Consider the following 22613-nt stretch of genomic DNA (forward strand, 5'->3'; position numbering starts at 1 on the left):
TAATCTCAAAGTCGAATTCATTATCAGGATAACGGCAAGTGGTCAATAAATAGTATAAAATCAATGATTACAATATCACAACTATACAGTGGAAGAGCTAGAAAATTACATTCTTTCCTGTTTTTCCTCTCTATTACTCACACTGCCCCCAGAATTTACCAAAATCCGACGTGATGGAATAAAACCTAGGATTACTATGATTTCCTGAGTCTATACCATACATCATCCAAATTGAAGAGATGGTCTTGAAGTATTTCTATATGCAGACCATAGTACACAGCTGCTTATAGTTCCTTAACCTTATATATGGTTGAAAATAAGTAAAATTTTGCTTAATCAGGTATACTTTTCCATCCTGAGCCTGTATATTGTGTTTGTTGTCTGATTGGCATTTGTAAATATATTTTTTGGTATTTGTTCTTATAGTTCCAGCCAATACTTTGCCTTAAAGTTGGAATAAAGCCTTTGGTATAAGTAAGCCATTCTGTCTCCCAATGTTTAGTGTCAATTGTGTTTCTCAGTAATCTAGTTATGTTTTCTGACTCAAAATTGGATCCTGAATTGTCCTTAAAATTTGCTCACCTTGCTGAATTATGGTGCACCAGTTTTCAGGAGTCATTGAACTTAAAAGATAACTTAGAAGTAATTTATCTGAAATCCTCTGACCCAGAATCTTATTTGTAAGAACTTTAGCAACTTTGTTTGTAAAAAATCTTAATAGTTGATTTGTTCAATTGTTTAAATTGTATCTGGTTGATCTCACCATGTTTCTTATTCACTCTTTCTTCTGGATCCTATTTATTACTCCTAGTTAGCTGATTGTTTGGGTAAAAGCCTCCTTTTTCAATATATTTTCCCCTGCATTGTCTCCCAGGCATTAGTACAAATAACTGTTATGTATTCTCCCTGTATTAGATAAATATCCAGGTATATTGCTTTGTATGCATAATAAGGAAACTGAGGTGCATGGTAGCCTGTCTGTTTTCAAAGTCACCAGGATTAGGAAGAAAATCTACTGGAATTGACATTTCAGTCTAGTGTTTCTGTTCTTCAGGTCACAGAGCTTCTATTGGTAAGACTCCCCTAGGCTTTCCCTTCTACAGCAGATACAAGGAACATTATGCTCTCATTGTGGTCTCCATCACTTTCGGCCTCCAAAAAGCAGAAGCAGAGGCAAGCTGTTCACTCAACTTGCCCTGTTTCTTTTCCCTCCAAAGGAGAAGATCTGGACATAGCAAAATGAGCAAGCAGAGCCAGCTGTGTGCATTTTTCACCCATATTAAAGCAAAGCCCAAATGTAAGAACTCATTCTCAGAGACTAGAGCATCCCAATTCTGGGCTTATGAAAATATTTTTACCTAATTACTTCAGTAATCTTCTGCGTGCAGTGTATCAAGGAAATTTCATCTTTATATTACACTGGAAAAGAAGGCAAATTTGCAGAGATTCATACACCTAGTTTTGCAAAGAGCTTTAACAGAGAATACTGATGCTCAGGTATTAGAAAAAGTGAATATTGTGGTAAATTATGTAAAGAAAACTTGTGTTTAGAAAGAAAATTGTGTTACGTTTCTGTTTTCATCCTAGGTCTCCTGGGCACACAAGAAGAGTTCTCTTATGTTCTTTGTCCTCTTCCCTCAAGCAGGAGATAGTATATATGTTCTGAGGAAAAGATGCATCTAAGAATACTATAGGTGCTGCATCCATCAGGGTACTGACATCCTAACCTAGTCTACCCTGATGCTGTATCTATCTCAACAGCTTAAAACAACAAAAGTTTATTTCTTGTTTGTACTTCTTGTCCATCTCTGGTTGGCAGGAACTCAAGCTGAAAGATCGGCTTCCATCTCATACTTTTCTGGTCATTGTCTCAAGAGACAAACTTAGAACTCTTAGAACAGAGACTGGCAAACATGTTCTGTAAAGGGCCAGGTGGCAAATATTTTTAACTTTGTAGGCCATACAGTGTCTGTCATAATTTCTCAACTCTGTTTTTGTAGTGCAAAGTAGCCATAGGCAATACATAAACAAATGTGTATGGCTGTGTTCCAATAAAATTTTATTTGTAACAATAGCCAGTGGACCTGATTTGGCCTGTGGCTTGCAGTTTACCACCTCTTTCAATTAAATAGTATGGCCCAAAAGGGACACTAGTTACCTCTGCTCAATGGTTAATGACTAGTTAATGATCCTATTAACTAGTCATTAAGATACCAATAAGATAATGGGGAAGTACAAGGTTAGCTTTATATGTATTCACATACATACAAGGAAAACAATGAAGAAATAGCTGAACAGTTATTTTCACAGATCTACAATGCTTGATTAAGGCTACTGGTCTTTTAAAGTTCGTCTATTCCCTTCAGTGTTCTCTTTAACTCAGAAAAACAGACTTTACAAGGTGGCAGTATTTATTTGCTAGTTAAGGGGCAATAGAAGTGGTTGGTCAACCAAACATGACATTGCTAAGGCCTATGTTTATTCAGGGTTGGTGGCAATGTCTGGTCTGAAGAGCTGGAGTTATTCACAACATTAAATCTTCACCTTTGGAAATCCTAAGGTGAGTTAGGAAATACATCCTAGAAGCTTATCTTGGGAAAGGATTTGGAAGTAGCAAGGGAAGCATTTTATCAGATGACATTCCACAGCAGTAAAATTGCCTGGGGGGAAAAGTCATTTTCTCATAGATCAATTTCTGAGAGATTTCCTAGATGTGGCAATGCAGTCTATACATGGGCAGCAGTGACAAAATGGGGTTTTCCATTGATTTTACTAGAAATAGAGTTGCACTTAAACTTGCTTTACAATAGAAAGATGCCACTTATGTATTCGGTTTGCTGTCAAACCCTAACCCCCAGTTCACAACCGACCCATTTTTAACTGTATATTTATTCTGTCTCCCTACTGGTTCTTCATTGTCTTATAAAGGAATATGGTTTTTATACCCTCAGTTAACACTCTTTCAAATTTTATTGGCATTGCTCTCAGAGCAAAACGTTAACAGTTCATTTGTCTTTACAGTAGTTTAATTCGTTTATATTTGTGACTTTTCACTCTAGTCTGGAAGTTTAACTATGGAGAAATGTATATTCAAATGGATTTTTTATTTAATTAAAATAAAGACACTAGGAATCTATAGTGTAGGTAGCAGGCTTTCTGTAATAGGAAATTTTGTTCATATTGATTACTGTCCTTACCTTCTAAACTTTTATGGCACTTTCTTGTATTTGTCACACAAGCATAATACTTCAGTGAACCCATTTTAATAATTAAATTAAAAACCAAAACCAAAATAGAACATATACCTGGACTAAGATTTATTAGTTTGTGATAACTCTTGGCTTTTGCTCGCCTAATCAGTGATACTTCTGTGCAATATGAGAAGAGTCTATGGGCAGTAGTTACTTGGCCACTTATGATAAAATGTAACCACCTTTAAAAGTGTGAAAATAACCTTTGTATAAGTAAAAATTTCAATAAAATTTGTATAAGTAAAAACTTTGTATAAGTCCAGGTGATATTTTTATTTGAAGTAGTGTTGTACTGTACCTTGAAATTAATTGTAATGATTTACATGAAGCTCCTATTATGATTTTCCCCCCAAAATTTGAAATTTCGTTTCTGAGATTAGCTGCCAATATCAAGCCATCATGGAAAAAACTTCTAGTACTGCTAGAGAGACCATTTTCTAAATCTCTCTGTTTGGCATAATAATAGTAATAATAATAATAATACATATTATGCTTCAGATTTAATTGGTACAGGCACCTTATGAGCTTGATACTATAGCATTATTCTTCCTACTTTGCAAAGGAGAAAACTGAGCAATGAGACCAAGTTATTTGCCTAGAGTTACATAGAGAGTAAGAAACAGAGCCAGGATTTGAACCTAGGCAGTTTGCACCAGCGTCCTGAGAATAATCACTGTAGTATAACATCCTTCACAGCAGAGACAATGGGATTGGCATTAAGATGCCAGAGGAAGGGTGGAGAAATGAGATACAGGGAAAATGCTAACTTCCTTTCCTTCAGCAACTTGTGTAGAGATTTTTTGTTCCTGAATAAAGGCAGTGTGAAAGGAAAAGAAGCACTTGTAAGCTTTAGTTTGCTTTCAACGGGGGGAATCCAAGAATTGGGTCATTATTACCACCTTTCTTTCTTTCCTCCGGAAACATCCTGCTTGGTGTTTCTACCACAAGCTTCCTTGGAAATTCTTGACTGTACCTGAGTTCCCATACATGACACTCTTGCCTTGAAAAGATTAATATAAAATATCAGTCAAAGGTTTTGTATTCCCAGCCCAGATCTTTATCTCAGAATAAAAGGGAGAAATTTACCTCCTGTGAGTCATGGGCACTGAGGAACTGGGAACATTCCCCTGGCAGGGAGAGTTGGCAAAAAAAAAAAAAAAAAAAAAAAAAATCCTAGTGGATTTCAAGTTTATTTGACTAATTCTTTCACCACTTGTCAAACGAAACTACTTTTGTTTAGGTAACAAAACAAGCTGTTTCCTCTGCCATTTCTCCAGTGAGTAGTATAGGCACTTGTGGCGAACACACATTACTGCTAACTGTTATGATGTTTGCTGTCAAATTCATTTATTTATACAACTGCTGCAAAAAGCCTGAGGCCCATAAGCAGCCATGAAAGATTTCAGAGTCATGGTGTGGGGTCATGAGAGGGAAAAAAAAGTCTCCACTGGTTATGAGAAAGGAACTGACACAGGAAATGGTCACATATGGCGCAGATTTATTGTGTCCGGGGCTTCCCATTCAAATCTCATTATAGCCACAGCTCAGAGCAGGGCATGGCACAGTCACATTCATTTTAGTTTTGGCACCCAGCAGAAATTACTGCTACAGCTTCAAACTGAGGGCTGGAGAGGTGATAAGTTTATCATTCTGGGGAAAGAGTGTGCCAGGAATTGTATCTGCAAAGAATGCTGTTGGCTGCTCCTGCATTTAACCCATGAACATCAGTTTGTTTAAAGCTGGCAGGCAAGGGTTGCTAGCAAAATAAATAAATAAATAAATAAGTAAGTAAATAAATAAACAAAATTAACATTAAAAAGTAAGATGGTAGAGAGAAGGTGTAGGGTGATGACGGCGAATATTATATTATAAAAGAAATGAAGAGAAAGTGAAGAATAGATGAACAGGAAAATCGTCTCAGATTTTCAGGTTGGATTTTTTTCCTGATTGGTGGAAAATATAGGCTCTCTATTCATAGACCCGTTTGCACAGGCACACACAGAGATATATGTATGTATGTATGTACATTTCTTTCTTGCTGATATTTTCTTGAAAACATAGATTGTCATTTCTACCTTCTAGCATTTTCTTCACCTGTAACTTGTCCCTTTCAACACTGTTTATTATGATTGCAACACTTCAGGTGCTGTTCCAGAATACTAGACAAACACTGGTTTGAGATAAGGATAGAACCAAAAAAGGCAAAATGAGAATGAAAGGTAGCTTTAAAAATTCTCTTTTTAAAATTATAGGAATGTAACAGCTTGTATTTATTAACATGTGTTTTTCTCTCACTCTGTGCACACATCATCTGACTTAGCTCTCTCCATCAGTTTATGTATTAAGTACCATTTCCAATCCCTTTGACAATGAAAAATATGAGTCAGAGAGAGGATAAGTAACTTGTCTACGTTTTGCAGCTAGAAAGTGGCAGAGCCAGGTTGCAATGCAAATCTCTCTGACTTGAAAATCTGATCTCTCATGTGCTAAGCTGTACTTCCTGAGTTTAAATTTGCCTGGGCTGTTTTCAATGTAGTATTCAAATAATAAAATCATAATTGGGACCATATTCATTGATGTTTGCAGATGAAATCATATTACAACAAAATAACAAAAATACAAAAACACTTTCTAAACCACTTTTTCAAGCAGTGTATAGATGATGACATTTTACCATAGTAAAAAAATATAAAATAGTCTGTTGAATTTGTTTGAACAGATTTCTATTAATAAAAGTAAGGGTTTTTAAAAATTTTAAAAAGGAAAAAGGAAAAATGGTTGAATCAGAAGAAGGGTCTATTGGGTATAGATCTGACCTTCTCTCTCATATTTATTGTCATGTCATCACTTATTTTCATCTCTTGATCTTTTTTTTTTTATCAACGCAACACTTTTATTAAAAGATAAATATTTTGAGATATTCACTGAAAGAACTGATTGTAGAGACAGAAAGGACTTTAACAGAAGGTCTTATAGACATTTCTTGCTTCATGCAATAGTTGGTTTTATGTAGTTTTCCATTTTTCTTGTATTAATTTGGAAGTGCATCCTCATGGAAAGTAGACCCAACTACAAAACTTTGGCAAGATTGCTCATAAAATTGGGACAGATCCTATGATCCGTAGTTCCTGAAGTCTACCAGTCCATTTTACACCTGCAGATGCATATATTCCTCATACAGCAGCTTCCTGTTCTTAGGCAGTATCTTCAGTCCTTTCGAGCTCTCTTCACCCTTGGGCATTGTGTGGCTCCCAGGCATTGAAAGCCACTTCACTACACCAGTAACTAACTGTTAGAGTGCTGTCCCCCGCATTGAAAATGGTGCCAGAGGTGACTATACTCTGAAGTGCCACTGTCTAACAAAATGTGAAAGCCAATCTGAAAATACATTAATTTTGAAGCTCTAGAACCTAAGCAGTGAGTGAATGCATGTTGTACTTCTTCAATCTAATGAACTTGAAGTTTCTCATATTACTTGTAATAGTAACTATTATAATTGTACTTAGTCTGGTTATAATAATACCTCTCAGTGTATATATTGCCAAGCATATTTATCTTTTTCATAATAATTAGAACTACCATATTATGGTCCCTCGATAGACTTTAACTAACTCTAATTCTAGACTACAGACTAGCAAGGGTGTGTTTCCTGCCACCTATATTGAATCTATTCTGCTTAAGAACATCACTCTCAATGTGGCTTCACCTTATAAGTATAACATACAACCATTTTTTGAAATTTAAACAAATAATTTTTTTGCTTAGAATTGCCCATTCTAGAAAAGCAGACTGTTTTTCTCTATCATTTCTAATATGACCAAAACATATTTTCTTTAATAATTCCTTTGAAGATCACAGTTACTCTTTTTGTGTATTGAAGAGAACAGCTTTGAGATTTTGGAGTTTCACTCCTCATAGCCTGAGGGCCTGTGACAACATATATAAATGGGGATAAATTCAGCCTGTCTTCACTTTATTTGATCTGGGACCGTTTATATTTGTTAAATTAGAAATAATGAGGTATAACTGTTGTTTGACAGAAAAGAATTGTAAATGATTTCATTTCTTGAAAATAAGAGAATGAGTATATATTTTGTTTTTGTCAAAATCTCCTACACTTTACCATGAATTGTGAAATATATCACAAAATGGCTAAAAAAATTATTGAGGGAAATGGTGGTGTTAACCTCGAGGAAAAAAAATCATTAATGTTGATGTATTTCATTCAATTTTAAACATATAAATTTTTCTATTTTGTTGAAAACAGAAATATGGAAGGATTCTATGTGCCTTTGAGTCAGAACATTTATTTAATTTTTTTCTTTCCTTCAGATCCATTTTTCTAAATAAAGAATAGAAGTTGTTTTTTTTCTTCTTTTCTTTTAATTTTTTTTTCCCTAGCAAAGACAACCCCTTTGGCATATTTTCTTTTCAAACGTGAAATGAGGTGGAAAATCCTCATTTCACGACAGGAAGGACAAATATTGACACAAAGTTAATATTTGTTAGAACCCTGGAAGCAACCTGAGTCTACACAGGCACTCGCACACATACACACCCGCCTTCTTCCTCCTCCTCTGCCACCAGACAGACTCCACTCACCGCCTTGGTTTCTAAGTCTGTAGCTTCCTGTCCAGGGAAAGGTGGACAGAGCATACTGAATGACCAGGGTATTTTAGGAAGTTAAAGTATACACAAAGCAAGTGCTCATAGGCACACATGCACGCACAAATACAACCTGCTTAATCTAATTTTCCCCACTTAGAGAAGAGCTTCTGGACTTTATCATGTTCTTGTCCATCGTGAATGCAATAGCATATGCCAAGCCAATACTCACTGGTCACTCAGCATTTATTAAGCCCTGTCCACCCTAGCCTTTTGGAAAGGAATGCCCTGGGGTGGCTGGGCGGCTGCCCCTGACAGGCTGTGTCACTTATCTATTCATGTTGATTATGAAAGTCAGCTGTGGCCAGACCTCGCTTTTTTTCCTTCTTCTCTCAGCCCCTCTTACAAGCACCCCTGCCTGGATTTTCATGAGGAAATAATCAGATTAGGCCTTTCACGGTGAGTTCATATGGAGTTCTCTTTCTCCAGTGTGCTACTAACTGAATAAACGTGTTTAGTGGTAAATTGTAAATGACATTATGATTACCAAAGCCAGCATGGGTTTCATTTAAAAGTGATCAGAATTGCAGACCACAAAAATTGTGACTGGCAGATAGGCCATTTGGAGAAGTGGGAGAAAATAAAAGACAAAAACAAGGGAGAAAGATAATTATTACTCAAAACTAAACCTTCCCCAAGTGAGAGAAGCAGGAAGAAAACAAATCCAGAGGAAGGAAAAACGGAACGCTCTATAGAAGTGATGCTGGACTGTCACTGCAGTCTCCTGCCAGTAGTGCCTGGGGATTGAGCTCTGAGGTCTGTCACCCTCTTAAGCAGTTAATGTGTATTCTCTGCCATAATTAAGAACTACACCCATTTAGTGGCTCTGGAACCCTGCTTACATGTGCTTTATTTTTGCCTCACGCCAAAATTAAAATATGAGGGTTGATTAAAGGTGACCTAGGAAAATGAATGATAAGATACTGACAAACCACCCCATCCCTTAGTCACTGGTAAACTCTGAATATATATATATATATGTGTGTGTATATATATATATATACACACACACCACACACACACACACACACACACACACACACACACACACATATATATATATATTTTCAATTTATGAAGACCAGGATTTCAATTCTGGCTACAAAAGTGGACAATTAACATTACTTGTTGATAATCCTTAGGCTATTGTCTTTGTTAAATATGTGGCTATATCTTTATACTCCTGGGATAGTATGATAAAATATTAAAAGGGCCAAATGAAGACATAACACAGCAAATGGACTCTTGCCAAATATGTGATATGACAAATCGTCAAAAACTTTTCCATGTGTGCCTGTCAATAAATTGTGCAGAGAGAACTTCTAGTTATTACAGCTCCTCTCTCACAGGATAAATCATCACCCTGAATCTTAAGTCTAAACTCAGGCCCAAAGGGAAGTTATTTAGACTACATTTAACTTTGCCAAAGGGACACGTAGAGGTTTAGAAGTATGCCTTTTTTTCTTCTTCCTCGTCTTCATCATTACTACTAATTATACTGAGTTAAAATTGCTGTGACTCAAGTTTTTTATCTATGAACTGTGGATAATTAAACTTGCTATTAGAAAGTTTTAGGGAAAGGAAGTAGAGAAGGAAGAAAAGGATTGAAGAAGGAAGAAGGAAGGAAAAGAGGAAGGAAGACCACCAGCCTTATGTTTTGAGCGCATCTTTGTAGTGAGGTCAAAGCTTCTTCTTTGCTATTCTAATCTCTATCCTGGCCTGTCCCACTTCCAAGCACCACACCCATCAGTCTGTGGGCTTCTTAACAGATATATCTGTACCTATAGCTCTCCTAAGCAATCATTATGTGTTAGCTGAAATGACCATGGGGTGACCACCATCCTGCCACATAAGATCTCCTTAAACAGTATACCCGAGCCTCCCATTGATAAAAACTGTGGGAAACCCTTCAGGCTCCTCTGATAGTCCCTAATTTTTACACCACTATTAGTATAAGGAGGCAATATGTTTTTCTTAATATCCCGGCTTGCCTCAGTCACTACCTACAAGTCTGCCACTCTTTATCTACCATCTCTAGAATACACATCTCCTTCCCAATCCATTCACGGGCTCACTCAACCTTTTACTCCATTCCTCCAAAAGTTGTTCCTGGTGCTGTGAGAAAGTTTGAATTTGGGATCAGCAAACTTTTCTTTATTTTCAAAGAACATTCTTCTCACTCGTTTACCTCAACTGGGACCTAGCCATCTTCTAAAGATGCCACTCTTTTTAAAGCCTCTTTAAGCCACACTCTCAACCCTTAAGGTGTCTTTCATGTTTCCATGCTGCTCTCATGCCCTATATAATATCCTTTAATAAAACCCCTACCCCTCCGAGGCTGACACCATCTGGCTGACTACCTACTTCACGAGTCTTATTGACATAATCGGAAGGCTCTTCACTCCCTGAAGGCCAAAGAAACTGGATCACTGTTCTTCTTCATCCTCACTCTTTCGTGATTTTCTTAAGGTGGATAATTCATTCAAAACCTTGACTGCTATGAAAATGAACAAGGACTATGCAAAGAACTGGCAATTGTTATTTATCTGAACTTGCTATGGCAAGAGAGTCAGCCACTATCGCTTCAACTTGGTAGAGATGCAAAGGCACACAGAAAAGCAGGAAAGCTTAAAGAGGCTTTAAGAGTGTGGAAAAAAGGGAAAGCTTCAGGTTAATGCTTTGATTAATGCTGTTGGCGTGGGGAAGCTGGACACAGGCAAACTAGAAGTGGGGCATCCTATGTGATTGGTTATGGATACATATTTTGCTTTCTCTGATTGGTTCTAAGTTGGAAACTGAGGCAAAAATTGGGGAATTATCAGGGAAAACAGGGAAACTGACAGTTATTAATCAAGTTCTGGCTGTTTGAGGCGTGTGGTTTCAGGGATTATTATTTGGTCTTCTAGGACTGGTTACTGCTGCTTGTTGGTCAGAGTTCTATTTTGGTATCTGGTCTAGACATTGTCAGTTTATATATTATCTCTCATTGTTCATCTCATCTTCAAGTCCTCTCTAGAAGAATACCAGACACAGAGAACGCCTTCAGTAAATGTTAACCATTGTTGTTAGTATTTCCTATCAGATATGCTTTCCCCCCACTGTACCTTACTATTCACTGACACAGTGACAGCATTGAGATTGTCATGATGACTGGCCTTAAAAATCATGAATTTAAGTACCCTACTTTCAAGGAATAATTCAGGTCTTTCTAACTCAGTTGTTCAAGAGTCCCTTCCTTGTGGCCTTAAACTCATTGCCATGTGCATTTTTCTTTCTCCTTTTTTTTTTTTTTTTTGGTGATGGAGCCTCGCTCTATGGCCCAGGCTGGAGTGCAGTGGCGCGATCTCAGCTGACTGCAAACTCCGCCTCCAGTGTTCATGCCATTCTCCTGCCTCAGTTTCCTGAGTAACTGGGACTATGGGTGCCCGCCACCGCACCTGGCTGATTTTTTGTATTTTTAGTAGAGACGGGGTTTCACCATGTTAGCCAGGATGGTCTCGATCTCCTAACCTCGTGATCCGCCCGCCTCGGCCTCCCAAAGTGCTGGGATTACAGGCGTGAGCCACCGTGCCCGGCCGCCATGTACATTTTTCTAACATGCATGAGTGCCTTCCCTTCATTTCCCTTCTTATGCAGCTGAAATGAACTATGCTTTCTTATCATCACTTCTTTGTATATACCTTTAAAACCTGTGACTCTTTGTCCTTCGCATAGCCGGGCATGAACCCAACCTTGAATAAACTCAGCCATTCTATTTGTCCATTTCATCTTACTGGGTATAGCCAAAGCAAGTACACATCCATTCTCCGCAACACAAGCCGACTAAATTTTCTGTGAAGATGATTAAGATTAGGTTTCAGGCTCTTCACTTACATGGGCCCCTTCCAAGGCTCCAAAACGAATCTCAGCTATGTGTTTGCATAGATCTGTGCTTTGTAAAATTTTCAAAATTAACATATTTTAACCAGAATTAGGATAATTCTCTCTTTCCACTCTAAATATTCCTTCATCATAAGTGGTGGGGGTTGAGCGACAGTGGACTAACTACAGCATTTTTGAAATCTAGCTAAGGGGAAATTGAATTGGACATGCATTTGATTTGGGCTTAGTAGGCTGTGATTTGTGTGGTTCCTAATCACTTCTATCTAAAATTATTAGTAGACATATATGTCAACTTACCCAGTGCTGCAACACACAGAAGCCAGACCCTAGGTCACACTGGTTTATGAACATATCCTAAAGCATGAGGAGAAAGTGAAAGGTATAAGAGATGTAGGACTGGGGTAACAGTCCAATAAAAGCTACTCTGTGAACATTTATTCAAGTATTACAGCTCATACATGAGAAAACCTTTCTGAGAGACTTCCCACATTTGACAAAAATTCTAAACATTTACACATACAAATAATGAGTTGTGAAGCTGAAAGAAATTCTTCTAAACTAACAATGAAATTATGGAAAACAATGTCAATCATCCAAGCTATAGAAAAAACTAAATTATCTTTCTATCTTCTCTATAAAAAGTATTACAACATTGTTGTTATATGAAGAAACAATACAACAGTTAAACAATAAAATATAGGAAAAATGATACAGAGGTGAGCTGGGTAGTATACATAGTACCTTTTCTTAGATTTTATCATGTTTGTGGTACTTATGAGGTTTTTAAAACATAATTGTGTTGTGATTTTTTTTTATCATTTTAAATAATTCATTCCCACTCCAAATTTTAAATTCATACCTTTGTACCTACTTTTATAGAATTGTTCCCTCCATTGTACAAGCACTAAAATAACAGAAAGACTAAGTTTGCACCTCTTTCACAATGACTGTTTTATACCATCTTCTCAATCCACAAACATTGGACCCAACTTTCCTGCCCTTCATCTTAGCCCCCAATACTCACCCTCATACTTGACTTTCTGTCAATAACCATGCTTGCCTCACACCTCCCAGCAGATAGAGTGCTTTCAATCTCCCACACACCTCCACATGCACTTACACTCTCTGCTCTCCTTCCTGCTCCATGGGAGATGAAGTCTTTCAACCTATCCAATCCCATCTTTAAGAGGTCTGTGGACCCCATTCTTCTCTAGCCTCTCAGAGAGCTTACTGTGTCAGTCATCCACTCCCTCCAACATTAGTCTCTTTCTTTTTATGAGTTCTCTATTATCTACAGCACCTCAGCTTGCATCTAAACACAACAATCTACCTTTTTGAAATGTACATTTTAAGATACTCTGAATTATAATATCTGTGCATGAGCTGTTTCTCACAGTTTCATTGTGAGTGTCAGACTGTTTTATTCCAATGACATGAAAGGTAAAAGAACCTACTTTTCAGCTCATGTAAGGCACTTCATTTGTACAGAATCCTTATTGTCAAAGCTCTAAGGTAAAAATTCTTGCTGAAATAGGCTTGTATTATCAGAGATGACTAATTGTGTGGAGGGATTATTTAATTTGTGGGGTTTTTTGGGGTCTGTTTTAACTTTCTTTATAAAAGGAAAATTTTCTACTTATCCGCAATAATGTATCTGATGTACAAATCATTTTTCCCCTCAGTGGGTAAAGCTACTTGTATACAGCTTCATCTCTGTAAAGAGTTTGGGGCAGTCACATCCCAATCATCATTCTCATATTACTATCAAAGAAACCTCAGCTCTGACTTCTGAGAAACATTGGGCTAGAAAAAGTATATCTGTCACAAGACTACCTAGCCTTAAAATATAACTAATTGGTTGTTTATTACAGATTTTTTTGGTACAGTTTTTTTCCTAGGGTAGAAAACATTGTGAAGGGTATATTCTGGAGAAATATATGTTGTATGTTTTGTCAAGAAGATCTGAACCGAAGTAATTTAAATATTCTTTATTCTTACCTTGAATCAAAATGAGTATATTTTTCATTTTTGGGGAGTGTAGAAAGGAAACAATGATGAGAATATTTTATAATAACTAATATATGATGAAACGCTTTATTTAAATAAGAAGATACTAATTATTAACTTTGTGAAGGTTATAGGGGTAAATCTCCAACCAGATATGAGAAATCAAAATCCATGTGGTTCTTTCATAGCAAGGTGTTCATACACAGAGGTTTAAAACATAAACATAGGAGAAAATAGGTATAAAAACAATGCGTGTAATTGGCACTGCACTAGTTCCTTTGTAATCAGGAAGGTAATTGGCTAAGTTTAAACAAGCAAATAACTAACACATCATTGAGAAGCCTGGCATTTGATCTCTAGTTTTAGCACAGTGCTTAATAATAACAATATGGCAACTAGCTCCTTATTATTGAAGAGAGAGGAGCCATAGTAACAAAATCTTACTGCATGCACAAGGAATCCAAATAAATGTTTATTCAATTCCTTACCACAATCTAGGGTTTGTAATTAAATTCATACAAAATTCCAATGGGTCATAAAGATTTGTGACTTTTCATTGTCTATATTCTTATTCCTGAGTTTCCTCATGGGCCGGGCCTGAGCTAAAATCTCCAGGGTGTGCAAAGTCTTTGCATCACACACTTCCAACAGAGATTGTGCTCTCTCGAGCTCCAACCTAGCACAAGTCAAACCCTTCTCTCCTTCTGTCTCTTTCTCTCCCTCTCAAGCTCCTGCCTTCTATCTAGGTAGTTTGTCATATTCTTTTTCATCAAGTGTCATGACTGAATAGTGGAATGGGGAACTTTGGATCCTTAGGGCAGAAATGGCTTGGGTGACCAGCCTTTATGATGGATTGGTTTCTGGGTGGAATATGTAAAAATAAATAAATAAGTAAAAAAAGAATCATATCACTGGGCCTCTTTGAAGGTATACATCCTACTAGTATAGCTCCTGTACCTTATTACTCCAAAAAATGTTAATTACATTTTAAAAGGCCATTTTTTAATTATTTTGGCCTTGGAAATTACCTGTCATAAGGAATGGAGGTATGAAAGAAACACTTATGTTCCTCCATGTGTATTTGTTTAATGAATAGAGGAATTGTTCCAAAAATGTTTTATTACAACAGAACCTGTTGTGGACAAATCAACTATGTGATACAATAGCAGAAGAAAATTTATAAAAGTATAGTCAGCCATAATTTCGATCTTATGGATACATGTGAAAAAGATGCATTACAATATTGCCTAACATATATTAGAAATCAATTTAGAGGATGATACAATAAATTTTTGTGATATACTCAATTATAATTGTTACGCTGAGTTGACTTAAAATATATTTGCACTATAGAGTAAGAGTTATTATTAGACACTTGACAAGAACACATAAAGTGATTTGAAGAATAGGAATTTTGAAAAGGACATTACATATCAATCAACTAATTTATATATTAAAACCATCTACTCTGCTTGCAGTAGAATGTTGACCCTTGTGGTGATTTAGAGATAAGATACTGTCCCTGGCCTGGAGAGATAACCCTTAAGAACACTGATGCCTACTAATGTCATGTGATTTATCAAATTACATACAGTTAGATAGTAGCAGAGAATGATTGAGAATCATCAACAAAGGATGTGATTGTTTTAGTTTAATTATTTATTTATAATTCTAACAGAACTGTACATCTCTAGAGGTCACTTTAAGACATTATATCTCCTAGATGAGAAGCAGGAAGAAGAAAGCCGGAGATTTATAAAATTGGATGGAATGTGAGTGATTAATTAATGACATCAGCATGGCTGAAAAAAATGTATAAAAAGGAGAGTGAGCTGCCAAGTTTAGAAAAGGGAAACCACTGTGATTCGAAGATCTCCCATGAGGAAATGTTACCTAACTATCTTACTTGGAAAAGATATAACTGTAATAGAGACTGGTGCATCAGGATCTCAAAACAAAATTTGTAGGGCCATTAAGACCATGCAATTAATTCCCTTCATACTGGATCCATGCTTCTGAAGACAACTCTTGATTAACATTAGAGTTATCCTATGATATAATCACAGGGAAAAAAAAACCACAATGTGAAAGTGACTATTCCTTTAAATTTGATAATTAAATTTTTATTTAATCATTTAGCATTCAATGTAATGAATCCAATTTCATTAAGAGACATAGAACAGGCCAAAATTTCTGTTTTATCTTGTGTCAATTTTAAAGAAATTTGTCTACTTTATCTAAATTGTTGAATGTGTTGGCTAATGCTTGTTTGTAATAGTTTCTCATTTTTTCTTCTGCAGAATCTGTAATGATAATCTTTCTTTCATTCTTGAAATTGGTGATTTGTATTCTTTTTATTTTGATTAGTCTAGGAAGGGTTAGTCAATTTTGTTGCTGTTTCCCGAGAACCGCTTCCTCTGTTGTTTTATATTGTTTTGTTGTTGTTTCTTTTCTAATTCATTGATTTCTGCTATCATATTGACTATTTCCTTTCTTTCACTTTGTTGTGCTCTTTTTCTAAATTCCTTAAAATTCTTTTAGACATGCAAGTCTTGTATTTTTTCTAGCTTTTATGAGACATAATTGACAAATACAATTTTAAATATTTAGGATATACTATAGATATACTATGTAATGTGATGTTTTGATATGCATATACATTGTGAAAGCTAATTAATATATCCATTACCTCATATTACCTTTTTGCTTGTGTGTGTGTGTGTGTGTGAGAGAGAGAGAGAGATGAGAATATTTAAGATCTACCTTCTTAGCAAATTTTAGTTATACCATACAGTATTATTAACTACAATCACCATGCTGTCCATTATATCTTTTTTCAAAATTCTTGAGGTAGTACCATAGGGCATTGCTTTTAGATAATTCTTCTTTGCTTATATAAGCATTTAACACTATAAATTTTCCCATAAAAGCACTGTTTTAACTTCATTCCAAAAATTTTAATGTAGTAGAATTATAATTATTGTTGTTTTAAGTATTTTATAATTTTCCTTGTAACTTTTAATCACCCCTGTTTTTGCTATTATTGTTGAAGAAAAAGTAAATCATGTGCCCTACTCTTGAACCAACACTTTGGTAGTTAAATTTATTAACACTATGGACAGGTTTAGCATAGATTTATAATTATATCATGTGGATGGAAGGATATAGGAAAGACTAGATTATACGCAAATCTAGTATTTCCTACATTAAAAATAATTTGATTTTTTGTTCCATTTCTTAGGCTACTTTTATGAACTTGCACTAAGGCAAATTTTAAAAATCTAGAAAACAATACAGAATGATTTTGTGAATATAAATTTTAAGTCAAAGAAATTCTTTGTTGGAAAACAAAATATCCCTGTGGACAACAAAATATCCCTGTGGATTCAAAACAAGAACTATTCTAGCTTCATAGAGGCACTATTAGGAATGGTGGGAATAATGAATAACACTGTTCCTTTAAATGTTTTTATTAACCCTCACCATCCTCAACTTGGGCTCCTTAATATCAACAACTTTCCAAGTTACTACTTTCTTCTTTCCCTCTTCTTGTATTTCTTTACTTTTTATGTTTGGGGAAAAATAGAGTATGAGAAAATTATATAGTTTGACATCCAAACTCTTTCACAATCTGGTCAGATACACCTCTTCAATTTTAATATGCCTCCATAATTTCTCTGTTCCACCCTTTCCCCTCCATCTACCTCTTCTCCCATTCACTAGGATAATACTACCCCTTCTCTTGTACCCTATTTCTATTATGGAGCTATAATATTGTGAGATTCTTTCTATATCTATATCTATATCTAAATCTGTATCTATATCTGTATCTAGATCTATGTCTACACCTAGATCTATATCTATATCTACACCTGTATCTATATTTCTGGTTCCTGAGGCAGAGCTACTAAAATCGGTAGTGCTAGGAGACTCTTTTGTTCGAATATTTGATCTTTGACTCTGGTTGCTGACACAGAAGCCCTAAGACATTTGTAATTCCCCGAGTGATAGAAACATCCGATACAAGGTTCCTAAATCCCTTGGAATTTCCTGGGTGATAGGAATGTCTTTTTTTTTTCTGACAAGCTGATGCCTCAACTACTGGATAGCCTCAGGATAGGGACTGGTTGCCAGGGGAACCAACCATGTGACTAGAGGGTTGGAACTTCAAGCCTCATCTCCTCACCATCCCCATCTCAGGGGAAAGGAGAGGGTCTGAAGGTTGAGTCAATCACCAACAACAAATAACTTAGTCAATCATACCCACATAATGAAGCCTCCACGAAAGCCCGAAAGGACAGGATTAGAAGAGCTTTCAGGTGGCTGAACACATGGAAATGTCTTGAGGGTGGCACATGCAGAGAGGGCATGGAAGCTCCATGTCTCTTCCCACATGCCTTGTCCTATGCATCTCTTCCATCTGTCTGTTCGTCTGCATCCTTTATAATAAATGAGAAAACATAAGTAAATGTTTCCCTGAGTTCTGTGAGCCTCTCTAGCAAGTTAATTGAATTCAAGGAGGGAGTCATGAGAGCCCTAATTTATAGCCAGTTGTTCAGAAGCACACGTCACAACCTAAGATTTGCAATTGGTGTCTGAAATAGGGGCATGCTTGTAAGACTGAGCCCTTACCTTGTGGAGTCTGCACTAACTGTTTAGTATCAGAATTTGGTTAAATTATATGACACCCAGTTTGTATCCACTGGAGAATTGGTTGTTGGTGTGGAGAAATACCTACATATTTTGGTGACCAGAGGTGAGGTATTTTGTGTTATATGGAATGTGTGAGAGTAGCAAAAAACAGTTATCTTGTTTTTCTCTCAGGGGCCCTTGATAATTATTTCATTGTCTTGACTCTTTTACTTCTTCAACTCCTTTTCTCAGTTATTATCTCCATTATTAACTTTAAATAACATATTATGTAACATGTACTTTAAAAATACATTAAAGAACTATTATTTAATGTACTTATCTTTTTATATTTTGCCCCAATCTTCCTTACATTCTCAGTATCTGGCACAATTAGATGTGTAATAAATATTTTATCAGGTTATAGATGATGGCGACAGTGATGGATTACAAATCATCATTGAGAGATTGTAATTCACATATAGCTTGTTTTGTTTCTTTTCTTTTATAGGTACATATAGAGAAGAACAGAAATGTACATACCGATTTCTGATGCAAGGATTCGTCTGCAAACAGACTGACCAAGTGGTCCTCATTCTTGATGGCGCTGATGCCACTTGGGCAATTCAGAAGTTATATCCAGTTGTATCTGTGACTAGTGGTTTTGTTGACATCTTTAGTAGTGTAAATGCCAATATTCCCTGCTCTACCTCTGGGTTGGTGTCTACTTTCTATTCTATCTTACCCACCAGGCAAATCACCAAGGTCTGCTTCATGGATGAAACTCCTCAAGTTTTGCGTTTTTTTCTATTGGGGAACAAAAGTACCTCCAAGCTTCTCTTGGCTGTATTCTACCATGAGCTCCAGAACCCCCACGTCTTCTTAGGGGAAAGTTTTATTCCACCCACTCTGGTTCAGTCAGCTTCCTTATTGCTGAATGAATCTATTGGTGCCAACTATTTCAACATCATGGATAACCTCTTGTATGTTGTACTACAAGGAGAGGAGCCCATTGAAATACGCTCAAGTGTTTCCATTCACTTGGCCCTCACTGTGATGGTTTCAGTCTTAGAAAAAGGCTGGGAAATAGTAATACTCGAAAGACTAACTAACTTCTTACAGATTGGCCAAAACCAAATCAGGTTTCTTCATGAGATACCTGGCCATGAAGAGACCTTAAAGGCCATTGCTGACAGTAGAGCAAAAAGAAAGCGCAATTGCCCGACTGTGACTTGCGCTAGTCATTATAGAAGAGTCAGTCAACGTAGGCCTCTCATGATGGAAATGAACTCATATAGGCCTTCACCCCCAACGACTGTGGAAACTATGTCAAAAGTGATTGTCATTGAAATTGGTGATTCGCCAACAGTAAGGAGTACTGGAATGATTTCATCCTTATCAAGTAACAAATTACAGAACTTGGCTCATCAAGTCATCACTGCTCAACAGACTGGGGTACTAGAGAATATTCTGAATATGACTATTGGGGCCTTACTAGTTACTCAGTCAAAGGGAGTCATTGGCTATGGGTAAGTACTAATTATATTCACATCCAAATGAGGGTGAGGGCTGATTTTTTAGGTCCATATTGACATATGTTGCAAAAGGGCTGATTTTTTAGGTCCATATTGACATATGTTGCAAATGTCAATGTACTTACACTGAATCATATAACTCGTCTGCTTTTTAAGAATAAAAATTCAAAGTGTCATTTAAAGACTTAAATTCTTAGTTTTTAGATTGTGTATTAAATTCATATTTTTCATGATTATTCTATTTCCAAGGTGGTAGAAAACATTATATTTTGATTCCTTAAAGTGAAAAGCATGTGGGAAGAGATTTTTTGGAAGCAACTTGTTTTTAGTTCATTTGATCGTTTATTTATTTATTTAATGAATTTAAGCAATAGACTAGGTTCTAGGGTTGGTAAAGTGAAATAGATATTATTCTGTTGCTACTGCTGTATCATTTTATTTGTGATAGTGCTAATAAGCTATTAGTATTTAATGGGTAGTGATTACTTCTATACAACCATCAACCATCTCCAATGGATGTGGAATTCGGTAGAACTTAAATAAAAAGCAAAACTAAAAAGAAAACCACGTCCTCACACTTGGATAAATATTCAGCTAATACATTGATTGTCCTTTTGTACACAGAGCAACATATCTAAGTGAAAGTTTAGCTAGTGTTTTTGTGTTTATAATAGAGATAGATGTTCCTCTTTCCTGCTATACATTGATATATAGAGAAGATGAGAAAAAATACAAGCATATTTTTCTGGATCTGGTTGATTTTAAGGCCTTTGGAAATTGTTAACTTAAAAGGTACTCATAGCTTATTGTTATCACAACTTACTCAATTTTGGATAATTTTGTCAACTACCAAACCTTCACCATGTTAGTGACGTTATAATATTATGTATGGTGGTATGAGGATTAGAATGCTTAAAGGAATGATGCTGATGGATGTTAGCTTACATTTAAGTATTTTTCCATTAGCCCAATTTTATTTAGGTCCCACTGAGTTCTTGTAAGTATATTATAAGTATACATACATGAATAATTTTTGTCTAGAGAGAAAGAGAGTCAGTTTATTGCTTAATTTTATTTAGATTTTACAGTACTGAGCTTTCTAAAAGGTGGTAATTCCAAAATGACTGATTTTATATTATATATAAAAGAAGCCTCAGTGAATAATGTGCTTTTAACTAGAAACAGAGAAAAGTCAATGAGTAGAAGCAATAGAGCTACATGAGAGGAAAACCAGCAGAGAGTGGATCCAGCACAAATTTAGGTATACACACACATATATGTGGGGCATGCCATTCTATCATGAAGAAATGAAATAGCTTCAGAGAAAAGATTGCTTTTATTTGTCACCCACCATTTGTCATAGCCATCATGTTTTTTTACTTTTGACTCAGTTATTTCTGATTTAATAAGAAAGAGTTGAAAGTGTAAAATATAGAATTGATTTTGTGTTGCAATGTGTTCTATCCCCCTATCTCTCTCTTTTTCTTTAGTATTTTAAAAGATATTTTCTAGACATAAGGCAAAGATTAAATCTTCTAAAGATAAGGAAGGGCTGCTTCTTAAGTATATCTGAACAAACCTCTCCCGAATGAGAAATGCCATATCCTATGGCATTCAATGAGAATTAGCAAGGTTTCTCATGTTTCCCAGTGTTGCACAGTATGATAAAAAACAAAACAAAACAAAACCATAAAACCTGACACAGGCCCCAGAGCCAGCCTTGTTTCTTTCAGCTTTATCACAGTCAGCTGGGTTTTCCACTGAACTCACTAGAGAGCTATTGACGAGCCAATGAACTGAACTTAAGCCAGCAGAAATGAGTCTAGGAATGCAGTGCTTTCATGGAAAAGTACCAAGGATGTTCTCCAGTGGTTTGCTCTTGTTAATTTAATGGGGTTATATGCATTTCAACAAATTCAGGCCATACTAGACACATTTTTCTAAGAGAGTACTAGCTACTTTCAAAAGCTACCAACTTTGGGCCGGGTGTGATGGCTCACACCTATAATCTCAGCACTGTGGGAGGTGGAGGTGGGTGAATAGCTTGAGTCCAGGAGTTTGAGACCCACCTGGGCAACATGGTGAACCCCATCTCTACAAAAACACAAAAATTAGCTGGACATGATGGTACATGCCTGTAGTCTCAGCTACTTGGAAGGCTGAGGTGGGAGGATTGTTTGAGCCTGGGAGAGGAAGGTTGCAATGAACTGAGATTGTGCCACTACACACCAGCCTGGGTGATAGAGCCAGATCTTGTCAAAAAAAAAAAAAAAAAAAAAAAGAAAAGAAAGAAATAAAGAAAGAAGCTACCAACTCTGTTTTGTGGGGAAGAGATGGAGTAGCTGTCTACTTTCAAAGTAAATAATACACAGTGAACTGGCCTCTTCCGGTCTTTATCCTCCTCTAGAGGCATCTGGATTCAAGCTTCCTCTGCTTAGCTAAGTTTCCATCACCATGTTTTCCAACTTCCAAAACTTTGTTGACCTCCATTGTCGTTTGTTGTCTTCTTGCATGCGCCATGGTGGTATTCTGCACCTATCAACCCGCTATTTACGTTTTAAGCCCCACATGCATTAGGTATTTGTCCTAATGCTCTCCCTTCCCCTGCTCCCCACCCTACAACAGGTTCCGGTGTCTGATGTTC

At 36.3% G+C, this 22613-nt stretch overlaps 1 protein-coding gene across 1 annotated transcript in view; it reads left to right on the top strand.

Annotated features, from left to right (window-relative positions):
• Positions 1–22613, top strand: part of PKHD1 (PKHD1 ciliary IPT domain containing fibrocystin/polyductin) — a 464388-nt gene that overhangs the window by 401668 nt on the left and 40107 nt on the right. The window contains 1 exon segment of the mRNA XM_005552760.5: positions 18946–19963. Within this exon segment, the coding sequence (XP_005552817.3) occupies positions 18946–19963 (1018 nt within the window).

This window comes from Macaca fascicularis, chromosome 4, assembly GCF_037993035.2.
Source record: "Macaca fascicularis isolate 582-1 chromosome 4, T2T-MFA8v1.1".
Lineage (NCBI taxonomy): Eukaryota > Metazoa > Chordata > Mammalia > Primates > Cercopithecidae > Macaca > Macaca fascicularis.